The 12,654-nt window shown below is 38.4% G+C and overlaps 1 protein-coding gene across 3 annotated transcripts in view; it reads left to right on the plus strand.

Moving 5' to 3' along the window:
- The window catches only part of SPAG16 (sperm associated antigen 16), a 1,132,640-nt gene that overhangs the window by 810,588 nt on the left and 309,398 nt on the right, over positions 1 to 12,654 (plus strand). For all 3 annotated transcript variants that reach the window (XM_025405273.1, XM_025405272.1, XM_025405275.1), the window contains one exon: positions 7,020 to 7,085. In XM_025405273.1, the coding sequence (XP_025261058.1) occupies positions 7,020 to 7,085 (66 nt within the window). The remainder of the gene's footprint in view (positions 1 to 7,019; positions 7,086 to 12,654) is intronic.

Genomic DNA, 12,654 nt, shown 5'->3' on the forward strand with positions numbered 1-12,654 from the left:
CTACTTATTTTATGATTTAATTTTGGTCTAATTTTTAAGAGTTTTTAAAGGTTTTTTGGTCTTAAATATGACTTTTGATAAGTATTATTTAATTTTTTTTCAAATTTTCACATGACACTATTGACACTTAAAAGACTTTTACTATTTTGAGGGAACAAGAGTAATCTTTATACATAGGGTTCATGGTCAGTCAGGCTAGGCTAGCTTGTGTTACAGTAACAAACAACCTCCAAATCTCACAACATGTATATCTTGCTTCAGTTCTGTGTCCTTCATGGGTTGGAAGGTAGGTGTGAGGGGATTCCTGCTCATCTTCCCAGGGATCCAGGCAGATCTCTCAGCCATGACTTTGAATGTTGTTTGTTTCTGCCAGGGGGAAAAGGGACTCCTAGAGGGCATTTGCACCTATTGTTAACTGCTGAAAATGTGGAGTTGGGGAGAACCCCAGAGGAGTATTCCACGTCATTTCCACTTACCACTCTTAAACCAGAGCTCATTGTATGGTCTCTCATAAGCCCATGGAGGGTTAGGAAGTGCACATCTACCCAGAAAGGAGGAATATTGGAAAGATTTGGCAAATGGCCTCACTCACTCCATCTTCTTGCACATAAAGGGCTAAGGGACTTTGGAATCAGACAAAACTGGGTTAGTGTCACGGCTCTGGCACTTTTTATTTGTGGATTAAATGCCACTGTTTTCATCTCTAGAATGTGAATTACAATAGCACCTATCTCCTAGCATTGCTTTGAGGATTAAATATGATAACAACTGTCAAACACTTAGCATAATGCTTTAGGTATGTAATAAACAGTTAATGAATGTAAAGCTGCATTCTCCACCAGGAATCACCATTTCCCTGTAGCTGTTTAAAATGTTAATAGGCAATGGAAAAGTCAATGGGTGAATACGCTCCTGGGTTAGAACTACATTGAAGCAAAGGTGTTGGGGAATAAGACAGTGCACGCATTTTGTGTCATGACTGATCAGGATAAAAATAAATATTGAGAAGACTAAGCTATTTGTCCAATAATAAAGCATATCTAGTGAGGGTGAGGTTTTTTTTTTTTTTTTCTTTTTTGCAATTTCATTTATAATCTCCATGCAATTATGCTTACTTTTTCATTCAATAAGTTTATCGTATCTTACCAGAGCTGTCTTAGGCCTTGGGGATGATAAGATGAAGGAGATGAGTTTCTCTTGTGGAGCGTAATTCTAGAGGCAGGAGACGACAATAAACAGGGAGAGAAATTCATGAAATAATTTTGTTAACAAGGACTGATATGAAGGAAACAAAATGGGGTGACCCATTTGTCAAGTATTGGCATCTGGGAATATAGTTGAACCCTGAAATATCAAGGATGTGACACAGTGGAAGCTCAGTTCTCATTCATGGACTACCCAATTGCAAGGTCCTGAATGGCAGCTTTTCTCCTTGTGGTGGTTGAGAAACCCAGGTTCCTTCAAGTTTATGCTGCCTCATCATCTAGAGCCCTTCTGCATACAGCCGGCAAAGAAGGGAAAATAAGGAGTTTGGCAGATTATGGGGGATATTTTTTAAGGGCCAGGCCTGTGTTGGACTTACTTCACAACTGCCTGTGTTAGCAATGGAAGAGATCCAAGTTACCCTAAGGTACCAACGGCGAATCCGTAGGTGTCTGGATCAACTTCAGCCTTTGCCTCCTCAGAAGAAAGGATTCGACTGAGGGGCATAAAGCAGAAAAAGAGACTGAGGCAAGTTCCAGAGCAGGAATAGGAGTTTATTTTAAAAGGCTTTAGAACAGGAAAGAAAGGAAAATTCGTTTGGAAGAGACCCAAGCGGGTTCCTGAAAGATCAAGGAAGAAAAGAGAGCAAAAAAGGGAGGACTTTAACCTTGATGCTAGGACTTTATAGGCTTACCTCTTTCCCATGATTCTTCTCGTAGGGTGGGCTTCCCGCATGCGCAGTGCTTTCTTTACCCTTTGGAATTGAGCACAGGCATGCAGTGTGTTTAGGGAGGTATGTGCATGCCTGTCTGAGGCTTTTTCCTTTCTCCAGTGGTGTGTGTCCCCAGAATGTCATACTTCACTGTTTTGTCTCTTAACACACATGCCCAAGAAGCTACTTCTCCCTGGGGCCTGCATTCAATGAACACTTTAATGTTAACAAGTGTGGACCATCAGGAGATTGTCTCTCTCTCTCTGGCTAATAGGTTAAATATCATTTTTAGAGAGGCAATATCACGGAACCATCACCCAACATTTCTAGTGGGTGATGGGAGAGGCTTCTCCTGCCCAGCTCCTGCCTAACTACCTGTAGCAGCTACATTTCACTGAGCAGAACTCGGTCACATGGCCACACCTGACCTCTAGTCTGGCTGTGTGCCCAAAAGGAAAAATAAAAGCGCTTCATGAAACAGTTTCTGTGCCTCTAATGACTGGTTGTAAGAGAGAGGTCAGGAAATTAGATCTCAGACAGCATGAAAAAGGTTGTGTTTGAATTGAAAGCAGCATGGGAAGGATAAGGACATGTGTATATCTAGATGAGAACATCTGCAAGAGAGGAAACAGAAAGCACAAAGGCGGGAGCATTCCGGGCCGTTAGCAAACAGGAGGGCCAGTGTTACAGCTATATGTTCTTATATCTATCTGTACTTAGTTATCCTGACAGTACAAAGGAGGTTTCTGGATCAGATATCAAACCATTTACTCACAGAGAAGACTATTTACTTTCTATTCCTCAATTCCTTATGTGGGGGGCAGCAGGGCTGAGTGAGAACTGGGTATACTTTGTGGGTCCAGGAGGAAAGGGGTTATGGACCACTAGAAAGGAAACCCCAAACCACGAAATTCAATTTTCCTTCTTCCCTCTGGGGAGTGGGGGTTGGAGGGAGAGAGGGAAACAGAGAGAGAGAGAGAGAACAGTAAAGAAACCTTTGCTCTGAAATCTAAACAAATCTTCCTAAAATGAAGGAAAGCATCTGGGCTTGCAACCCTTGGATGTGAAGGAATGTCTCAGGGTGAGATGTCCCTGTATCTCTCCAAGGGTCTGTATCTTTAGGGTTGCTACTCAGTCATTCTTTAACTCAGGTGCCAGAACTCTGCTTAGAAAGCCCTGACCATGAAGAAATATGAAACTATTTGAGGAACACAGTGAAAGAGAAGGAAGAGTGGTGAAGGATGAGGTCAGATACAGAGACAAGAGCCAAACAATATAGGGCATTAGGGCATAGGCAAAGAGTTTGTAATTTTTTTAGTGCAATGATGATTTCTTGGTTGGCTGTATGCAGGAGCATGACATGGTCTGATTCAGCTTTTGTTGGTTGCTCTAGTGGCGGTGAAAGGGATGACTGGGAGTGGGGTGGTATGGGAGAGGGAGGCTCCTGCCACAGTCAGGGTCTGTAGGATGATAGCCCGCCCCCAGAGTGGTGTTAGTGGCAAGGGATGAAGCTGAGCAGAGTAGGGCTATATTTTGTAGAAAGACTTGTAGTAGATAAGGGTTGGAGCCGGAGTGGGGAAAGAAAGAGAGGTATTCTGATTCCCAGGTTTTTGGTTGCCTTTGTTTGTTTAAGCAGCTGGTGATGCCATTTATATGTATAAAGATTTCATGAGGATCAAAATAGACAGTTGGGAAGTCGTAAATCAACAAGTCTTCTTTTGCTTATTATGTCTGACATGCTGCATCAGACAGGTCACCAGCAAGAAAGAGGGGACTCACAGAGTAAGCTCAAGTTTAATGTTTACAGAGGTATGGGTGCCATTAAGGGAGCTAGCACAGCAGCCAGGGACTCCCAACAATTGGAAATCATCACTGCCCACTACCACTAGGTCTGAAAGGGGAGTGGAAGGAAAGCATTATTGGATGCAGTGTGCAAGTGGCCATGAGAAAGGATACAGGAGCTGTGGAATTTGGTAGAGAATAGGGCCACTGACATAATCACAGCTGAACAGGAGGTAGCAGAAGTGGCAGTTTATCCATTCTCTCTCTCTTTCTGCTCGTCCATATCCTACAGGTGCTTCTGTCTGGCGGAACCCAACCAGACCCAGAGGTCCTAAGAACCTAGGCAATGTAGTTAGTAGAGAGCCTGGCATAGGGCAGGGCAGAGCCATGTGGCGAATGAATCTGAGGGCAACAGAAAAAACAGCGCCCATGTCCCCAAGAGCACTTTAAGAAGGCAAATAGACATTCAAAGTTGGAGCGCAGTGGAGAAGTAAGGGCAGAGATGTCAACTGGAAAATATTCAGCATTTCAATAGTATATGACAAATATTAAGAGCCAATATTTTTCAAGCCCTTACTCTGTGCTAGGCAACATACCAACATTTCCTGTGCATTATCATCTCAGTTAATTCTCCTAACGAAGCTATAGGTTAAATGCCATTATCTTATTGTACATATCAGGCAACTGAAGCCCAGTACAGTGAAGCAATTTGTTTAAGGTCACACAGCTATTAGGTGGCAGATCCAATAATTAAGTCAGCCATTTCTACCCCGAGGGCCAGTGATAGAAATCATTACTACACACAGCTTCTCTGTCTGAGAGCATCAGATGCTGGAGCAATGCATATTGGGTCACATGATTTTTTTTTTTTTTTTGGTAAATTCCTTTCTTTTTTATTTTTTCTCTTTTTGAAAGAAAACATTTCTGACAAGAATTCATCAAAGAAGAGATTCCAAATTTTAATGTCCCAGTTTGAGTATTGCTTTTGATTAAAGCTGTTTGCAGACTAGAATATTAGTAACCCTCCTATTCCCTGTACCACAAAAAGAGGAGATTCGTTTTTATCTTGGGAACAAAGCTGTGTAGAAAAGCTTTTTTAAGCTTTTTTAAGATTTTTTAATTCATGAAACATTTATCTTCGAGTCAGGTTTTGTTACAGTAGCACAAATGTGGTCCGTCAGCATTTTCTTTATAACCCCATATTTCCAGGGCTTTTCAAGAGTGCCATAGAGATTCTACTTTGAATTAAAACTTGGCATTCAGAATTTGGAAAAAAAAAAAAACCTACTACATTTTTTCTTACCAATTAATCAAATAGTTTAGAGATTCTCAAGTTAGAAAAGGACCAAATGCAAAACTTTTATTAATACAAAAAATATTTTAAGACAATTTTGCTAATTTATATCTTTGAAAAATATTAGCACTCAGTACACAAGTATTAATATTACATCACTGTATATTAGCTCTCAAAATTAACCAAAATGTTACTAAGATAATATAAAAAACGATGACATCTTGTGCTTTGCCTTTTTGGCTTTGTGAGTAATTTATTTCTATTTTGGGAATTGGGATGATTTGAAGTTCTTAGCATAACTGGTTTAAAGTTATAACAGCATCAAGATACTAAACCATAATAACAAGGGTGGTTGGAATACTGAGAGAGTATCAAAGTGTTCCAATTTATTTTTGTGAAATTTAAATTTATGTGGGGAAATTTTACACTCTGTGAACAAAGATTCGTAGCATGAATTGATTCTTTAAATTGATATTTGGAAGTTAACTTGCTAAGTATAATGGCAATAATGAGGACAAAGTAGAGCTTAGTGATAAAGTCTTTCCAACTTTGCTTGGTTCAGAAATACTCCATGAATGGCCAATAACAGTGAGGGGCATCATGATGATCTATCTTTTATAGCTCATTTTGCAGTCTTTTCTGTAATCTCTCCCAGCCTTCAAAGATTTAAGGTTAAGTAAATACAAGGTAGTGAATGAGAGCAAAGACTTTTCAGTGAATCTACTCTTCTGACTGACTTCTCTCCAGCCACACTGGCTTCCTTGTTGTTCCAGAAATGTGTGAGGCAAACATCTACTTGGGGATGTTTGCTCTAGTTTTTCTTTCTACCTGGAACACTTTTCCTCCAGATGTCTGCTTGGCTAACTCCCTTACTATACTTTCATTCTTTATGCAAACCTCATCTTCTGAGTGAGGTCAAACTGGATAACTCTACTTGATAATGTGATTTCCCTTAGTTCCCAAATCCCAAAGTTCCTACTGTTACTAACCTTGCCTGACATTTTCTTTTCAGACTTACTATCTTCTAGTACATTTTATGCCTTTATAACAAAATGCCCATCTCCCCCACTAGAATATAAGGTCTGTGAGAATAAGGTTCTTTGTCTATTTGTTGACATATCCTAAGCACCTAGAATTGTGCTGACAAATATTAATTGCTCAAAAATATTTGTTGAATGAACAAATCGTTGAATGAAATCTGAATTTCCAAGCACATAGCAAGACTCTCCAAGCAATAATCCACCTATGACTTTCCCTTGTTCTCCTACAGAATTTGGGTCATTTCCCTACAAGAGTAAAGAACGCCCTTTGAACATTGGTGTTCAAAATGAAAGGCCCCACATTTAGATACTTAGATCCCTATTATAATGTGTTATAGGTCCATCTTTCATGGAAACATTTAAACTGAAGCTTGGATGTTTTTGTAATTAATTTTAATTTTAGCTATTATTTGGATAAGTTAAATTGAATGAATAGATGTGATGTTTGTTTTTCACAAAACAAATGCTTATTGTATATTTAAAAATGCCACTGTACATATTTTATAAATTTTTGTACATGTAATGATGTTAATGCTGAACTGTGAAAATTCAGGAGCTAAAATGTGATTCTATAATTTAAAAAGAAAAAGAGAGCCCCCACCGTCTACCCCCAGCAGCAGTAGATATGCTGTGCTGAAAACAACAGCTTTCTAATAAGGGATTTATTAATAGTCCTTGGCCTCAGGGCTTGAAAGCTATGCTAATTGAGAAATAAAGCCACTTAGTGAGAGTTTACTACCAGCTCAATGGAGTAAAAGCAACAACAGTAGAATTTCAGTGTAGATACCAGTACTATAGTGTGCTCCCCACTCTAGTTCTATATGATTCTGAATAGTAGTTGATAGCAAAAGCTAATATTTTCTATGGTGAGAATTATTAATTCTGGGGAGAGGGGCTAAAATTACTTTAAAACTTAAAAGCATTTTTGAATTCCTTTTTACATTCCAAATGAAATTTATTTGACTTTATTTCTGCTTTGTCTTCCTAGGGTATATGTGAACAGTCACTTTATGGTCACATGCATTCTATCAATGATGCCATTTTTGATCCCAGGGTAAGTTCAGTTCTCCCAGTAAATTGTTTTTAATGCTTCATATATACAAATTCATTTTTATTAAACAAATTTCCAAGCTAAAATGGTAAGTTAATGGGGTGAGAAGAACAACTTTAGAAATTAGTTGTAAACAATAGGAAAAGTCCATAGATATACAGGGTTGCAGAATTTTAAAATTCACACACACAATCCCCCCACCCCAAGTCACGGCAGGAGTGACAAGGAATTCTACTGTAGTCAACTTTACTCAAACACATTTTTAAGATCCTTTTGTCCAATTTGGGCTTCAAAAAAATAGGTGGGCTATAGACTGCATAAAATTTTAATGCAAAATCATTAAAATAACTATAATCGCTCTGTAATTTTTCTGTAAGAAAACCTGGAGAAGAAAAAGCAGTTAAACAAATTTTCTCCGATTTAGAACAGAACAATCTTGATTTGACAGCTTTTTAAGTACTCATGAAAAAGTTTCAAATATGTCCTTCTTCATATAAACTGATGACAAAACAAAAATGTTTATCTGCCACTGGAGGTATTCATTCAGATGTAAGGATGATTTCACCAACAATGAAGAGTGTTGGAGAGTCCTTTGTGTTTTCTATGGTTTGAATGTATTCCTCCAAGTTTGTGTGTTGCAAACTTAATCCCCAATGCAACAGTGTTTGGAGGTGGAGCCTTATAGGAGATGTTTAGGTCTTGAGGGTAGTGCCCTCCCCCCTGAATGGGTTGTCTTTTAAAGAAGTTGAAGCTGCAAGTTCTATCCTTTTGCTCTCTTGCTCTTTTGTCCTCTCACCCTCTGGTATGGGATGACACAGCACAAAGGTCCTCATAAAGTGGTGGTGCCATGCTCTGGGACTTCCCAGCCTCCAGAACTGTGAGAAATAAATTTATTTTCTTTAAAGTTATCCAGTTTGTGGTTTTCTGTCATAGCAACAGAAAACGGATTAAGACAGTTGCCAAGTTAATTGAGGATGTGTTTAAAAGGGTTCAGATAGTAATTAAGGAAGGATGATTTAAGTCTATTCTCAGATGAAAGAGATTTGACTAAATAGATGACCTCTTAAGTTCATTTAAACTCTATGATTTAATTCTATCTAGCACTTTGGTTGTCTGGAAGTTCCCAGTAGAGTGAGAATCTTAATTCCAAATTCCACTTCTTTTCCAATTAGCTATAAAAGATATCTGATGGATTACTTACATCTAACTTCACAATGATAGCATAGTCAGAATTCTGTTACCATCATGCTAGTATCATTCTTTTAGAAAGAGGAAAAATGCTCACTAAAAATTATGTCTACTAAGGGAATGTTGATTGCTCCAATTGAAATTATGGTTGTGTCATTGTCAGGCTTGGGCATTTTAATGATGGGCTCAACCAAAATTACATTTTAATAGATTGGTTTTTGTAAGAAATATTCCATCTAATTTTCTGTAGTGAGCCAATTAGTTGGAAAGTATTATAGATTAGTTCTAGATACCAAGGAATATTTTATTTCTAGCAGGGTATGGAAACATTTCAGTACTATGGACTCATTATGAAACAGAATATAGTTTTATGTTAGAAGTCCATTAAGTGGCTTATAGCTTCATATGCCCTACAAAAATTAAATGGGAACTGAAATGAATAATACTTTGTAAATCAGGCATTTTGTTTTGGCAAGCAATATTATAACTGCGAAAGACACAGCATTTTACATTCTAAATATTAAACTTAATAAATATGGAAATAAGCAAATTAGATGTATTGAATCACCAATAAAGAGAGACATAACATTAATTACCCATATTTCAAAGGGCGAGATAACAGATATGAGATTTAGGTGTCCAATGTCAAAGTAGCTAATATTTTCTTTTATTATTATACTTCAAGGTCTAGGGTACATGTGCACAATGTGCAGGTTTGTCACATAGGTAAACATGTGCCATGTTGGTTTCCTGCATCCATCAGCTTGTCATTTACATTAGGTATTTCTCCTAATGCTATCCCTCCCCCATACCCCTACCCCCTGGCAGGCCCCAGTGTGTGATGTTCCCTGCCCTGTGTCCAAGTTGTTCATCTCCCACCTATGAGTGAGAACATGCAGTGTTTGATTTTCTGTCCTTGTGATAGTTTGCTCAGAATGATGGTTTCTAGCTTCATCCATGTCCCTGCAAAGGACATGAACTCATCCTATTTTATGGTTACATAGTATTCCATGGTGTATATGTGCCACATTTTCTTAATCCGGTCTATTATTGATGGACATTTGGGTTGGTTCCAAGTTTTTGCTATTGTGAATAGTGCTGCAATTAACATATGTGTACATACGTCTTTATAGTAGCATGATTTATAATACTTTAGGTATATACGCAGTAATGGAATTGCTGGGTCAAATGTTATTTCTAGTTCTAGATCCTTGAGGAATCGCCACACTGTTATCCCAAATGGTTGAACTAATTTACACTCTGACCAACGGTGTAAAAGTGTTCCTATTTCTCCACATCCTCTCCAGCATCTGTTGTTTCCTTTTTAATGATTGTCATTCTAACTGGCATGAGATGGTATCTCATTGTGGTTTTGATTTGCATTTCTCTGATGACTAGTGATGATAAGCATTTTTTCATGTGTCTGTTGGCTGTATGAGTGTCTTCTTTTGAGAAGTGTCTGTTCATATCCTTTGCCCACTTTTTGATGGGGTTGTTTGATTTTTTTCTTGTAATTTGTTTCTTTGTAGATTCTGGATATTAGCCCTTTGTCAGATGAGTAGGTTGTAAAAATTTTCTCCCATTCTGTAGGTTGCCTGTTCACTCTGATGGTGGTTTCTTTTGCTGTGCAGAAGCTTTTTAGTTTAATTAGATCCCATTTGTCTATTTTGGCTTTTGTTGCCATTGCTTTTAGTGTTTTAGTCATGAAGTCCTTGCCCATGCCTATGTCCTGAATGGTACTCCCTAGGTTTTCCTCTAGGGTTTTTATGGTTTTAGGTCTAACATTTAAGTCTTTATTCCATCTTCAATTAATTTTTGTATAAGGTGTGAGGAAGGGACCCAGTTCAGGTTTCATCATACAGCTAGCCAGTTTTCCAAGCACCATTTATTAAATAGGGACTCCTTTTCCCATTTCTTATTTTTGTCAGATTTGTCAAAGATCAGAGGTTGTAGATGTGTGTTGTTATTTCTGAGGCCCCTGTTCTGTTTCACTGGTCTATATCTCTGTTTTGGTACCAGTACCATGCTGTTTTGGTTACTGTAGCCTTGTAGTATAGTTTGAAGTCAGGTAGTGTGATCCCTCCAGCTTTGTTCTCTTTGTTTAGGATTGTCTTGGCAATGCAGGCTCTTTTTTGGTTCCTGAACTTTAAAGTAGTTTTTTCCAATTCTGTAAAGAAAGTCATTGGTACCTTGATGGGGATGGCATTGAATCCATAAATTACCTTGGGCAGTATGGTCATTTTCACAATATTGATTCTTCCTATCCATGAGCATGGAATGTTCTTCTATTTGTTTGTGTCCTCTTTTATTTCATTGAGCAGTGGTTTGTAGTTCTCCTTGAAGAGGTCCTTCACATCCCTTGTAAGTTGGATTCCTAGGTATTTTATTATCTTTATATCTATTGTGAATGGAAGTTTACTCATGATTTGGCTCTGTTTGTCTGTTATTGGTGTATAGGAATGCTTGTGATTTTTGCACAATGATTTTGTATCCTGAGACTTTGCTGAAGTTGCTTATCAGCTTAAGGAGATTTTGGGCTGAGACGATGGGGTTTTCTAAATATACAATCATGTCATCTGCAAACAGGGACAATTCAGGAGCAGGTTGTTCAATCTCCATGTAGTTGTGCGATTTTGAGTGAGTTTCTTAACCCTGAGTTCTAATTTGATTGCACTGTGGTCTGAAAGACAGTTTGTTGTGATTTCTGTTCTTTTACATTTGTTGAGGAGTGCTTCCAATTATGTGGTCAATTTTAGAATAAGTGCGATGTGGTGCTGAGAGGTATGTATATTCTGTTGATTTGGGGTAGAGTTCTGTAGATGTCTATTAGGTCTGCTTGGTGCAGAGGTGAGTTCATGTCCTGAATATCCTTGTTAACCTTCTGTCTGGTTGATCTGTCTAGTATCGACAGTGGGGTGTTAAAGTCTCCCATTATTATTATGTGGGAGTCTAAGTGTCTTTGTAGGTCTCTAAGGACTTGCTTTATGAATCTGGGTGCTCCTGTATTGGGTGCTTGTATATTTAGGATAGTTAGCTCTTCTTGTTGAGTTGATCCCTTTACTATTATGTAATGGCTTCTTTACCATTATGTAATGGTATCTTTTGATCTTTGTTGGTTTAAAGTCTTTTATCAGAGACTAGGATTGCAACCCCTGCTTTTTGTTTGTTTGTTTGTTTTTCTTTCCATTTGCTTGGTAGATCTTCCTCCATCTCTTTATTTTGAGCCCATGTGTGTCTCCGCTCATGAGATGGGTCTCCCGAAGGCCTCACACTGATGGGTCTTGATTCTTTATCTAATTTGCCAGTCTGTCTCTTTTAATTGGGGCATTGGCCTATTTACATTTAAGGTTAATATTGCTATGTGTGAATTTGATACTGTCATTATGATGTTAGCTGGTTATTTTGCCCATTAATTGATGCAATTTCCACATATCATTGATGGTCTTTATAATTTGACATGTTTTTGCAGTGGCTGGTACTGGTTGTTCCTTTCTATGTTTAGTGCTTCCTTCAGGAGCTCTTGTAAGGCAGGCCTGGCGGTGACAAAATCTCTCAGCATTTGCTTGTCTGTAAGGGATTTTATTTCTTCTTCTTTTATGAAACTTAGTTTGGCTGGATATGAAATTCTGGGTTGAAAATTCTTTAAGAATGTTGAATATTGGCCCCCACTCTCTTCTGGCTTGTAGAGTTTCTGCCGAGAGATCCACTGTTAGCCTGATGGGCTTCCCTTTGTGGGTTACCTGACCTTTCTCTCTGGATGCCCTTAACATTTTTTCCTTCATTTCAACCCTGATGAATCTGACAATTATGTGTCTTGGGGTTGCTCTTCTCGAGGAGTATATTTGTGGTGTTCTCTGTATTTCCTGAATTTGAATGTTGGCCTGCCTTGCTAGGTTGGGGAAGTTCTCCTGGATATTATCCTGAAGAATGTTTTCCAGCTTGGTTCCATTCTCTCCGTCACTTTCAGGTACACCAATCAAACGTAGATTTGGTCTTTTCACATAGTCCCATATTTTTTGGAGGCTTTGTTTGTTTCTTTTTACTCTTTTTTCTCTAAACTTCTCTTCTCATTTTATTTCATTAATTGATCTTCAATCACTGATACCCTTTCTTCCACTTGATCAAGTCGGCTACTGAAGCTTGTGCATGCATCATGAAGTTCTCCTGCCGTGGTTTTCAGCTCCATCACATCATTTAAGGTATTCTCTACACTGTTTATTCTAGTTAGCCATTCGTCTAACCTTTGTCAAGGTTTTTAGCTCCCTTGTGATGGGTTCAAACATCCTCCTTTTGCTCGGAGAAGTTTGTTATTACTGACCTTCTGAAGCCTACTTCTGTCAAGTCGTCAAAGTGATTCTCCGTCAAACTTTTTTCTGTTGCTAGT

The sequence above is a fragment of the Theropithecus gelada genome, chromosome 12 (assembly GCF_003255815.1).
Source record: "Theropithecus gelada isolate Dixy chromosome 12, Tgel_1.0, whole genome shotgun sequence".
Lineage (NCBI taxonomy): Eukaryota > Metazoa > Chordata > Mammalia > Primates > Cercopithecidae > Theropithecus > Theropithecus gelada.